Raw genomic sequence first — 11,895 nt, forward strand, 5'->3', positions numbered from 1 at the left:
TAAATGCGCTTTGTAAAACACAAGAACCGTATTGTTTAACTAGCCGTTGCTTGAAAACGTTTCTTTACGTGAATTTAGAGAAAGGTTAATTACTCGCTAATTCGGCAGTCTTAAAAACTGAGATGAATTATATAAAGTTAAAGCCCACAGAATCAGTAATAGTTTAATGTGTCAATCGTTGTGGACTCCCATTCACGAACTTGTAAGAATAAATTTATTTTGCTTTTGTTAGGCAGTAAGGTGTATATATAATCTTGTCAGTTTTAAGTGAGGTTTAATAATTGACATCTCTGCGTACAGCAGGATTCTTAACACCATGAACTTACCCATTGGTTCTTCATATATCGCCATACACTGCGCAGGATTTTCTCCTCTAGTTATTAATGAGGGGCTGCGATATTCTGGATCATCACAGTTTTCCAACAGCAGCCGCAGAGTTTCTTCTGTGCCCTCGTCTTTGGGGATGTTCTATAACAATTAATTCAATTAGAAACCTAATAGTTACGAAAAACAAAAAATGTTAATTACATCAAGCATAAGAATTTTGTCACTTAGGCTTGGTACAGTACGAAGATAGGTCAGGATGTCTTTGTTTGCTAGACTATGTTGTTTCTTTGCCACAACTTCAGCAACTGTAAACATAATATCAGTAACTTTAGAAGCCAATTAGCACATTATGATACTGAAATAATAATTCAACCAACCATTCTCTCTGCTAACATTAAATGTGTGTGTCAAACTAATTGATCATTTCTTACAAACAAATACCCAAACTTATTTTTAGTTTAGCATTTGAAATCTACAGACTTTATTTATTACCTGCATTATCCTCATATTGTATGAGCATTCCATCCACCATTTTTATCATGTTTTTGATCTTGTCACCTCCTGAACGCTTTTTATTTTGGAAATATAAGTTAAGCGATTGCGGAGTAAAGTCGTCGCTGTTATTTTCACGCACAATCACACACCTAAAAGAAATCAAGTTACAGTTAAACACGAAAACAATAATGTGTGACAATAATAATCATACCCTATAAACCAATGCTGAAGTCTTTAAACAGAGTTTTGAAATAGTCAGTTAATTCAGATAAAAAAGCAATTCAATTTAATAATTTATTGTTTTATTGAAACCTAAACTAAAGCAGTCTCAAAAAGGGCTTTATACTGAAGCTTTATTGAGGTTGTGGTATAGTGATTTGTGTTTTGGTTGCAATTATGTTTCCATACTTTGTTCCAGGAGCTATCGGCATTCTTCCATATTGTTCTACCAATGAAGACCATGTGTAAGGTGCATTGGCATCATCCACCACAATATCAGGTTCCATTGCGTTTAAAAAGGCTAAAAATTAAATTTACTTTTATTTGCGGAAATTTTACATTAACAGCACTGTTAAATTACCAGCACTGTTGTTTTTTAAAGCTATTAACTTGTAAAAAAATTTGTTTATTTAAACCAAAATGCTACACAAATCTAGCCCGGTTTTTTATTTCTAAATATTCCTTAAAATGAAATCTCACCATCCTCAGTGTTGGTTGGACTGGCCTTTGGTGCATGACCTTCTACAAGGTTGACTTCTAATTTCCATTCTTTTCCACCAAACCTAACATTGATGCCGCGGTGAACAAAAGATTTAGCATCTGGAATGAAGATACGCATATATTAACATTTATGGTGCTAATTATCAATCTCATTTTATGTATATTAAACAGTTTATCAAGTTTTTAATGGTGACCTACTAGTAAAGTATTCAAGCACCACCAATGCTTGATGAACAAAGTTGAACATGTGATCTATACTTAATGGTAGCATGCAAATTTTATTACTTGAACTTTTATACCTCGAAAATTAGGAAACACGATTTCAAAAACTTTGTTCCCATCGTTATCTTTCTTTTTATCGATCTTAATTGAATCATTTCCTACTGATTGCTTGAGCTGAGTTGTCAACTTGAAATCATTAATGCCTGGAGGGACATTTTTCACCTCGACTCGTGCTGAACTACCTTCAGCCATAGCCAAGTGTCACCAGTATATGTGAAAATAAATTGGTCACGGATTCACAATAGAAGGTTGCAAGTAAGTTTTTGTAATAAAGTATAAAGCTGTAAAGTGCTGTATGTAACAAAGTACGTAGCTATTAATCAAATGCAGACATAAGTTAAAAGAAATAAAAGAGACTTTATGCAGATTAATCTAACTATAATTATGTCGGAAATCTTTTTATGACTGTTCCTTTTAAGGACGTATTAAGCATATAGTTAGGAAGCGATATCTATCTTTAAGAATGTCACTCAAATACGCAATTAAACTACGAGTATTTACTATTTACATTAGACTTGCTTCATAAATCATTTGTTGTTTCTAAACCGTTTTAATAAATTTACAATACGCCCAAACAGGCAGTGCATTAACCTTGGTTATTAGTTCCTCTTTGCGTGCTGACTTCTCTCGAAATTAGAAAAAAGAGTCGATACTGGTGTTTTTATCGTGGGGAGTCCCCGACAAAAGAGAGATGGGGATTTTCTTTAAACAGAGCAGCCAATCTTTATGCTGGTAACGCTTTGCCCTGCGCAATAGAGCCGTATTTCTGTTTGTCCTAGGCTAAGCCTTTGCTGGCATTGAAAGCGGAACTATTTTGAAATGGCTGTCAGGAATGCTGTGTTGCCTTTCTCTGTTATAAAAGCGCATATGTATGTGATAACGTAATTGTTTACTTTAAAGAGAAGTGTATATATTATAAACATCTCAACGGCAATTTTGTAAATTTTCAACTTTATATGTGAAAGATTTCAATTATAGTCGAAACTGCTAAAAGGTCAATAAAGAGTTCGGGAAAGAGTTACATTGGGTTACAAGAATGAGCAGCAAAAAAGGTATGTTTAACATGTAGTAAATATGATTTACTTATGGGTTAAACAAAGCAGGATCTATTATTTTATGGGTCATGGATTGTAAAGACATTAGTAAAAACATGCCAAGTAATCTACTTGCGTACCAGACTAAAATGTTAACCTCATATACCTACTGCTAACAACAGCGTGGCTCAAGAAAAATCAAAAGCAGTTAGTTTTATTTTGAGACCCATAGATATATGGAGCAGGTAGCGTGTTGTTAGCTAGTCCAAACTTCACTTTATGTATTTATCAATTATATATATGCTAATGTGTTTCATATTGACGAAAATAAAGTTTACTACGTGCTTTGCTTCAAATGAGGTTTCCCAAATGAACATCTGGATCACTTATTAAACATGTCTTGCTTAGCACAGTTTGCTAAAATATTGAAATATTGCTCACAGTGGTATAAAGCTTAATACTGCAACCAATGTGGGTGTATGTGTCTTCAAGAAAAATAGTTATAAGCACACCTGTGTTAGGACTGTTGTTGCCGCACCTGTTGTAAGAATAAATAAGTTACATTCATTACTTACGCACAGTTTATTTCAACAGATTCGAAATCCAATCCCAAAAGACCTGCAACAACTGATAGCAGAGACAGATTGGGTCGAACAAATGTTCCAAGTAAATTATTTCTGTACCAGATATTAGTTAGGATGTTAAAGATATAAAAGTTTAGCTACAGCGACTGGTATAACTTATTACTGATTTCAATAACACCACCCCTGTAGTTTGATGTTTTTAGTAAGATGCATGAGGTTTTTTATTACTTTTGTGCTACATAAAAGAGGTGCTCAACTGTGTATGCTTAATATTTGCATTTGGGTTTTTTTATCTATGTGGAAATAAAGGCGTTCAAGGGGCTCATTTTTTATTTGGAAGAAAGAATAAGCCACCCAATAATAATGATTTATTTACTGCTGCCCACACAGGTGAATAACAATTCGTTTTTGAGCATGTGAGTGGTCATATAGAATTTTTTCATCAAACAGTTGTTTTTGTTGTTGTTGTTATTTTTTCTTCATATCTCAGTTCTTAATTGAAGCATTTTTATTTAATCCATAGACTGAAAACAAATATAAATATATATACATAGATTTTTAAATAGGTGTTCAGATTTAAAACTGCATAATTGGCAAGTAATTAACGATTAATTTTCTGTTTGTTCTAAAGTGCTAAATCCAAAATGTACCTTAAACCCTAATTAATCGATTGCACTCGATTTTTTGTAAGTAGGCATAGTTGTATAAACCATTGGTTCCCAACGCATAGGGCGCTACCCAAAGTTTGGTCTTCTAATTATTTTTAAGTTGCTTGTTTTTCTCACAGTTGCGTGTAAAATAAATATAATTTTCCTTTTAAACACCGTTTCCATTTATACGATCTGCCGAAACAGCTCTTACACTCTTTGGGAGCTAGGGAGGATTTGTGTTTTTAAGATAAGGAATTCACACAATGATTGACGCCTGTATCAAACTGTTACTATTAAAGTGGGGACAAATTTAAAACACTAATCTTTTACGTTATTATCATTAATCGTAATTGAAACTTTATTTTTGGTTAAACATCATCAAAATTATGCTAATTAGAATACATGCTCAATCATTGGACGTGGCAATTAAGTAACGTTAGAACTTAAAATTAATCATATGCTGTTTAACTCAAAAAAATGTTTCAATTACGATTAATGTTGTTGGTAAGGAACTATGACGTAATGCTATGGACCCTATGTGAACATTAATCCATTACCCTAATAAAGTTTAATGTGCCAGTTTTATTGTGTTTGAGGGATTTAGCAGTTAAGCTATTTACCTGTGTTTATGCTTTCATGTGATCTGTGTATAAAATAAACGAAACACAGTTGTTGGGCCTAAGAGGTCAAAGTCATTTTGACTTAATTAATCATTTTTTCTATGCAGTTTCTACAAGTAAAAATACACCAACTCCAACAGTTAAGCCACCAAGGCAGATTGTCACTGCAGGTAATGAAAATAACATTAAGCAACATGGCTATGATAACTTAAATAATTTTTTAAAATGTTAAAATGTAAAACTCATTGCAGCAGGTAAAACATTGGGTAGAGAGCCTTCAGTTGCAAAGGATGAAAAATATTATGTTGATCTTCATCTTTATAAATATTTCAAAAATACTCACAATATGGAGGAACTTTGGTTAGTAAAAGCTTTGCACTTACAATGTTTTGTTCTATATTAGATCATTTTACAGGTCACCATTTCAACTGGATGAAGTCAGTTTAACTGAAATGGGTGATCAGTATGAAATTTCATTGTCAAAAAAGTGTAAAAATAAACCTAGATGGTACAGAACTGCAAAGGAAGTTCTGTCATACATTGAAGATGCCAGAGATAATTTATGCATTATAGAAAGTAAAGTAATTCACAATGACCAATTGACAATAAAAGTTCTAAACCAAATGATTGATCAGTTTAATAAAGATCAAAAACTTTATTGTGGTCAGCGGGCAAATAAACCTAATCTTTTGGTGTTTATTTGTAAAAAAGAAGATTTGGAGAAATTTGTGCATGCATACAAAGACTTCAAACAGATATGTGAGAAATATGAAGGTGATTTTTATAAAAATATAAACTTAAGATTTGAATTTAAAGAATGAATGAATGAACGTAATTTATTCTATATTCAACCATTTCTCAAGTTGATTATTATATGTATGATTGTTGTGTGTTATGTTCAATGCAATTGTTTATACCAGGTTCAATGAAGCTTGTTTCAAGGTCGAATTCCCTACCAAACCAAACTTCCGCAGGTAAGAAAAATATCTTAAAGGGGCATACCAACAAAAAATGAAAATTTGTATATGGATAGAGATGCCCAAATGTGACCTAAAGGTACCATCAAAGTTTCCTAAAATAATACAACTTTTAAAAAAATAGAAAAAAACGTTTAAGTAAAAAATTTGGCTATTTCGACAATGCATGGGATTTCTCATAACAAAAAAAGACACTGAACTTTGATCTTTTCTAGTTTCTAAACTACTGAAGAAAAATCAAATTTTATTTTACATTTGGTATAACGAATGCTTCTTCTTTGTGAATATATAAAAAAATAAAAATGTAAACTTTATTTTGTTTTAATTTTTCAATTCAATCTAGCTACTTACCAGATTATGCTGAATCAGCAATTTTTCAAACTAATGTTTAACTTGAAAAACTGATTTTTTTATAAAGAAAAAGGTACAGCAGGTACCAGCATAGGCATTGATTTTTTTACGTTGTAAACCAATCTTAGGGGGGCAAAATAGCGCCAGTGTATGCTTAACTAGGATACACGTGAAGGCTAAAACACGACACACGTGAAGGTAAACTACGTTACACGTGAAGGCTACACTGCAACGCACATGAAGCCTAAACTACAACACACAAGAATGCTAAACAAGACGCACGTGAAGACTAAAATATGAAGCACGTAATGACTAAACTATGAGGCACTTGAAGGCTAAATTCCGACGCACGTAAAGGCTAAATTCCTATGCACGTGAAGGCTAGACTACAAAAGGTTTACACGTTAAGGTTTACTTAAAAAACGCAAACATTCAGCCTGTTTTTAAACCTCCTACAAGCTATATGATAAACGTGTAAATGCCTATTATGACTCAAACAATCAACGTGTGAAGTGCTATTATTTCGCAATCAATTGCCAGGTCAAACAATTGCTATAATGATGCAATAAATCCACGTGTGAATCCCTACTGTTACGTAACAAACAGTCTACCTAGCAATAAAAACATGGTAAATATTGGGCTAAAGTACGACGCAAACGTAAACCAAATGGTTATTTTATTTCGTTTTGCATTGATTGTGATAATGCGTTGTTACGCAATAATACAGGTACCGTAAACCAGGGGGGCGTGCCCCCGCCCCCTCCGGGGAAATCGACGCCAGTGGGTAAGTGCTGAGTCAGCATATAATGTTAAAACATAAAAAGGCTATGTTTTACAATATTTTACACATATTCTTAAAGCAGAAGCATTCGTTATACCAAGTCAGATATAGAATTTGATTTCTTCGATATATAAGAAAACTAGAAATGATCAAAGTTGAGTGAAATTATTTCTTATGGGAAATCCCATGCATTGCGACACGGTTAATTTTTTTTTAATCAAGCGGTTGAATTTGCGGTTTTAAAACTCTTTTTTTTTAAAAGCTGTTTTCTATTTTGAAACTTTGATGGTACCTTTAGATCACATTTGAGCATATCTATCGATACACAAATTTTTATTTTTCGTTGGTATGCCCCTTTAAGAATTTTATTATAATATGAGTGAGAATAATACCTGTTACTTATTTGGATAAGTTTCAAATAATAGTATTGTAATACATGAAATGTAAAGGAAAATCTACTTTCAGGAAATGCTCCAACACTAAAGCTAAAGACTACTGATGCTCAATCGGATTCCTCTGGAAGTAAGAAAAAGAATAAAAATGCTGCAACAACAAAACAGAATGCTGATCATTATGAAGATGAAGCCTGTAACGGTAAATTTTGAATTTTATTGAAATATAAAACTTAAAATTATTCTTTTTTCCACCATTTCTCCAATAGGATAATTAATAAATGTATGATTATTGTGTGTTATATTCAAAGCAATGTTTTATACCTAAAGCTTGTTTCAAAGTCGAGTTTCCCACCAAACCAAACTTCGGCAGGTAAAAAATATTGTCTTGAGAATTCTATTGTGATGTGAGTGAGAATAATATTTGTTAATTATTTGTATAAAGTTTCTTTAAGAATCATCAAACAGAAATAATAGTATTGTAATACATGAAATGTAAAGGAAAATCTACTTTCAGCAAATGCTCCAACACTAAAGCTTAACAAAGCACCAAAGAAAACTGATGCTAAATCTGATTCTTCTGAAAGTAAGAAAAAGAATGGAAATGATACAACAACAAAACAGAATGCTGATCATTATGAATATGAAGCCTCTATTGGTAAGTTGTAAATTATGATGTTTCTTATTAGTCACAAGTTCCTTTTGCATATAGTTATTCATTTAAAAATTTTAATTTGTTAGTTTTTCATTCATTCATTAGTTGCAGGGAGAACAAGTGTCGAAAATGGTCATGAAAACTATGGCACGACTGGCAATAACAGTGAAAATACAAGAAGCATGATTTCCTCTGGAGAATTTAAAGAAGACAATGAACCAAAAAGAAATGGTGGTGACAACATTGAAGTAAACCAAGAAAAACACAGCAACTCAGATTTAACCCCCAAAAAGGATGGCAGCACTAAAACAAACCAAGAAAAGGACAACAACACTGAAACAAACCAAGTAGAAGTTGGCAACACTGAATTAAACCAAGAAGAAGTTGGCAACACTAAAGTAAACCAAGAAAAACATGGTAACACTAAAACAAACCAGGAGAAGGACGGCAACACTGAAACAAACCAAGAAAAACATAGCAACTCAGATTTAACCCCAAAAAAGAATGGCAACACTGAATCAAATCAAGAAAAAGTTGGCAGCACTGATTTGAATATAGATATAGTGGATGGAGGAAAATCAAACCTCAATAAAAAAGTTGTGAAACCACAATTGCCAGCAACAGTAGATGAAAATTTAAAAAATGATGATTTTGCATTGCAAAGTACAGGTAATAAAGTTGGTGGAGTATGGTTTGTGGCTGAAAGCTTGGACAATATCTGCCGCCCCTGCATTAAACTATAGCATGCATAAAGACACTTCCCAACACTTTTCACTATTAGTATTAAATGAAACATTATTTTAACATAAATATCATAAGATATATATTAACTGTCTGGCGCCGTAGCACAGTTGGTTAGCGCGCCTGCCTCCCACCCAGAGGTAATGGGTTCAAAGCTCGTCGTTGCTACCATTGTAGGCGTATGTGTCCTTCAGCAAGTCACCTAACGACAATTGCTCCAACTCAGTGGTCACTAATGGGTTGTCCAAATTATCAGCCAAACATAAAAAAAATGAAAAAGTCCACAAAAAAAATAATCACCCACTAAGTAACATACTTGGTAACTCGTAAGTTGGCACAAGGTGTATGAACCCCCCCTGTTATAACTACTGTCGTTTTTCGGCCCACGAGGATAAAGTAAGTTCACTCACTTCAATCAACTTCTAACACTGCCTAATAATCGGGTAATTAACACTTTTGGAAAATCATAAAAAACAAACAGTTTTTTTGCGATTTTAAGTTTACAATACAACACACAGTCCCATGAATCTGTAAAATAACTTGTTCTTTCAATTTTTATATTAACCTTGATTTTTATGAATTTTTCCAGATGTGTTGATGACATTGAATGAATATGAAGTTGGAGTCGTAACTTTCTGGGAATCGTGTCAACAGTTGCCATCTCTTTGGTAAATTACAGGGAAACTAGTTTTTCTTATGTGTAAACTACTGTATTATTATTTTACTTTCAATCAAATCCTCTCTGATAATAAGTTGTTAAAGTAGTGATGTTGTACATTAATGCCTATCAACTAATAGATAGAAGTTTAACTTTGTAGTAGTTAAAGAATTTTAAACTAAAACCATTTGTGGTTTTACACCTTATATAATATAGGCCAAATTTAAGTTAGACCATGACTAGCTAATATTGTTTTATATTTCTAACCACCACAATCAGCTATAAGTTACCCAATAATCGTTTGCATAAAGGATTCTCAAATAGCAAACAGTAAAAATGATTATAGCAATATTAAATTATTTTATTCACCTGGTGCTTGCTTATGAGTTACCATTAGTGACCACTGGTTAGAAACAATGACCATTAAGTGTCTTGCCCAAGGACACTCATGCACTAGTAGTAGCATTGAGCTTGGTTTCGATTGGTCACAATGCGAGTGCTCCAATCATTAAGCCATGGAGAAAGACAATGTTGTTTTTATTTGTGTAGGTCAAAACATGATGTTCAGCTCCTTTCTTCCAAGAATGGAAATCAAACCATCAAAATATCCTCAAAGAATGCGATTGAATTCATGCAAGAATTTCAGTCTCTTTACAATGATGCAAAACTTAAAATGCAACATAAATTTGTGCAAGTTTCCAAAGAATCGAAAAAAATAAAGAAACAGTTGAAACTATTAAATGATACGTGCAAACTGGCGCACTGTGCATTTTATTACGATGCACCTAACTTAATGGTGGTCATGGGATCAGATATTGCAATGTTGGATCACTGTCACAGTCAACTACAAAGTCAAAAATACACAAATGCAAATCCAACTCAAAGTCTTGGCACCCAGGTTTCATCTGATAGCCAAGGTATGTTGCTGTGCTTGATTTAAAATAATTTGTCAGTATCAAAACCTCCATTGTAGTGTCTGTTTAATAGTTATGGATGGGTAAAAAACTAGGATCCAAGAATACAGTCTAGTGCCCACTGATAATACAAACATAAGTCAAGAACAGAGTGCTTTAATATAACATTGTAATCTACTGAATAAATGTATGATGAATGTTTTGTTTTTTTGTGCTTGTTCCATATAAATCAAACAAAACTTTTACTCCACAGTTCCAATTGTCTATCCAAGTCATTCAGGTAAAACAATTCAAAGAGGCGATAGTAAAGATACAACAAAATCTTATGAACCCAACAACTATTCCGATTGTTCCAGTAATGATACTTCGAATCCAAAACCAGTTGTGGTTCAACAAAACAAAGAAAGTAAAGTGGAGCCAACACAACATAAACAACAAAATGCAACAGAACTGCCAAGCAATATAAGTGTGCATAGGGCTGTAGAGAAAGAGTATACCGATACCATCACTGTGGATAAAGATGTTTATAGCTACATTCAACTTTCAAAGGCCAACCGTGTTAAGCAGATATGGTAAATATTATAATATAACATTATACGTTCACTATGTTAATACACATGATGTTTCAGGGAGAGACATCAGATCAAGATCAAAACAACAAAAGTTGGCCAAGATAATTTATCCATTGAGTTAACTTCTAAGTATGATGAAAGGATTGTCCAAGCAATTGATGAATTTCAAAGATTATACCAAGATACCATGGATCATATACAACAAGCGAACATAGAATGTGAATTTGATTCACTTGATGACATTGAAAAAGCAGTTAATGTTGTAAGAGCTAACAACAAAGATGTGTTGGTCTGTCAATCTTCTGATAACAACCATAGAGTTATTATGCTGTCAGAAGACAAGGAAGCTTTGAAAGCCAGTAAACGTGTTTTCCAAGATTGCTTGAATTCTATAAGTGACAAACCCACCCAACTACCTAAACAACCATCCTTAGCAAGTCGTGATAATTACATAGAGGTTTTCAAGTTCGTTACTAAAGGTGGCATCAGTGTATCTGTTGGTAATGGCAACATAGCACTTCAAGATGTAGATGCAATTGTCAATGCTGCCAATAAATACATTGAAAACGGTGCTGGAGTCACTGGAGCTATATTCAGGCAAGGGGGTTGGGAGTTTGAACAAGTGTGTCAGAAAGCAATGAAGCGTAGGCATCGACCGTTAGCTGTTGGAGAAGTGGTTTCTGTCAAGGCCGCCGGCCGCTTGCAATGTAAAAAGTGAGTAGAGTAGCATTGTGAAGTACTCCAGGTGTTGGCTTGGTATCCAAAATGTTTGGTTAAGTTTCATATATTGCAAGCGTTAAAGTTGATTTAAACAACCCTAATTTTGCAGGGTTTTGCACCTGGTTGGACCTCAGTGGTACAAATATTCTAACAAACAAGAAGCATATCAGTTACTTGAAAGTGGTTTATTATCAGTGTTAGAGGAATCTGATTGTTGTGGTGTATTCACACTTGCTCTTCCACCTGTAGCTACAGGTAGGAACTAAAACAGAACTGTCACTTGTTGTATTTGTTGTGCATGGGTTGTACCATGTTGTTGTATATATTTTTAAATGTTTAATATTTTTTCATATATGCATTCCTTTTTCAGTTGTTTATGGAACTCCACTCAATGCCTTTGGTACAGCCATGAATACAGCATT

At 33.4% G+C, this 11,895-nt stretch overlaps 2 protein-coding genes across 2 annotated transcripts in view; one reads left to right on the forward strand and one right to left on the reverse strand.

Annotated features, from left to right (window-relative positions):
- Positions 1 to 2,115, reverse strand: part of LOC108949775 (poly [ADP-ribose] polymerase 14) — an 11,716-nt gene extending 9,601 nt beyond the window's left edge. Inside the window, exons 1-6 of the mRNA XM_018813380.2 lie at positions 1,842 to 2,115; positions 1,522 to 1,641; positions 1,231 to 1,342; positions 820 to 971; positions 529 to 632; positions 327 to 468 (exon numbers count right to left, since the gene is read on the reverse strand). Coding sequence (XP_018668925.1) covers positions 327 to 468; positions 529 to 632; positions 820 to 971; positions 1,231 to 1,342; positions 1,522 to 1,641; positions 1,842 to 2,016 — 805 coding nt within the window. The 5' untranslated portion in view covers positions 2,017 to 2,115. The remainder of the gene's footprint in view (positions 1 to 326; positions 469 to 528; positions 633 to 819; positions 972 to 1,230; positions 1,343 to 1,521; positions 1,642 to 1,841) is intronic.
- Positions 2,116 to 5,322: 3,207 nt separating this feature from the next.
- The window catches only part of LOC778744 (rhysin2/deltex3-a protein), a gene marked incomplete in the record, with an annotated part of 13,878 nt that continues 7,305 nt past the window's right edge, over positions 5,323 to 11,895 (forward strand). Inside the window, 11 exon segments of the mRNA XM_026835857.1 lie at positions 5,323 to 5,486; positions 5,633 to 5,686; positions 7,287 to 7,415; positions 7,731 to 7,871; positions 7,974 to 8,537; positions 9,199 to 9,277; positions 9,817 to 10,184; positions 10,435 to 10,753; positions 10,811 to 11,467; positions 11,583 to 11,728; positions 11,844 to 11,873. Coding sequence (XP_026691658.1) covers positions 5,336 to 5,486; positions 5,633 to 5,686; positions 7,287 to 7,415; positions 7,731 to 7,871; positions 7,974 to 8,537; positions 9,199 to 9,277; positions 9,817 to 10,184; positions 10,435 to 10,753; positions 10,811 to 11,467; positions 11,583 to 11,728; positions 11,844 to 11,873 — 2,638 coding nt within the window.

Source organism: Ciona intestinalis, chromosome 9 (assembly GCF_000224145.3).
Source record: "Ciona intestinalis chromosome 9, KH, whole genome shotgun sequence".
NCBI lineage: Eukaryota > Metazoa > Chordata > Ascidiacea > Phlebobranchia > Cionidae > Ciona > Ciona intestinalis.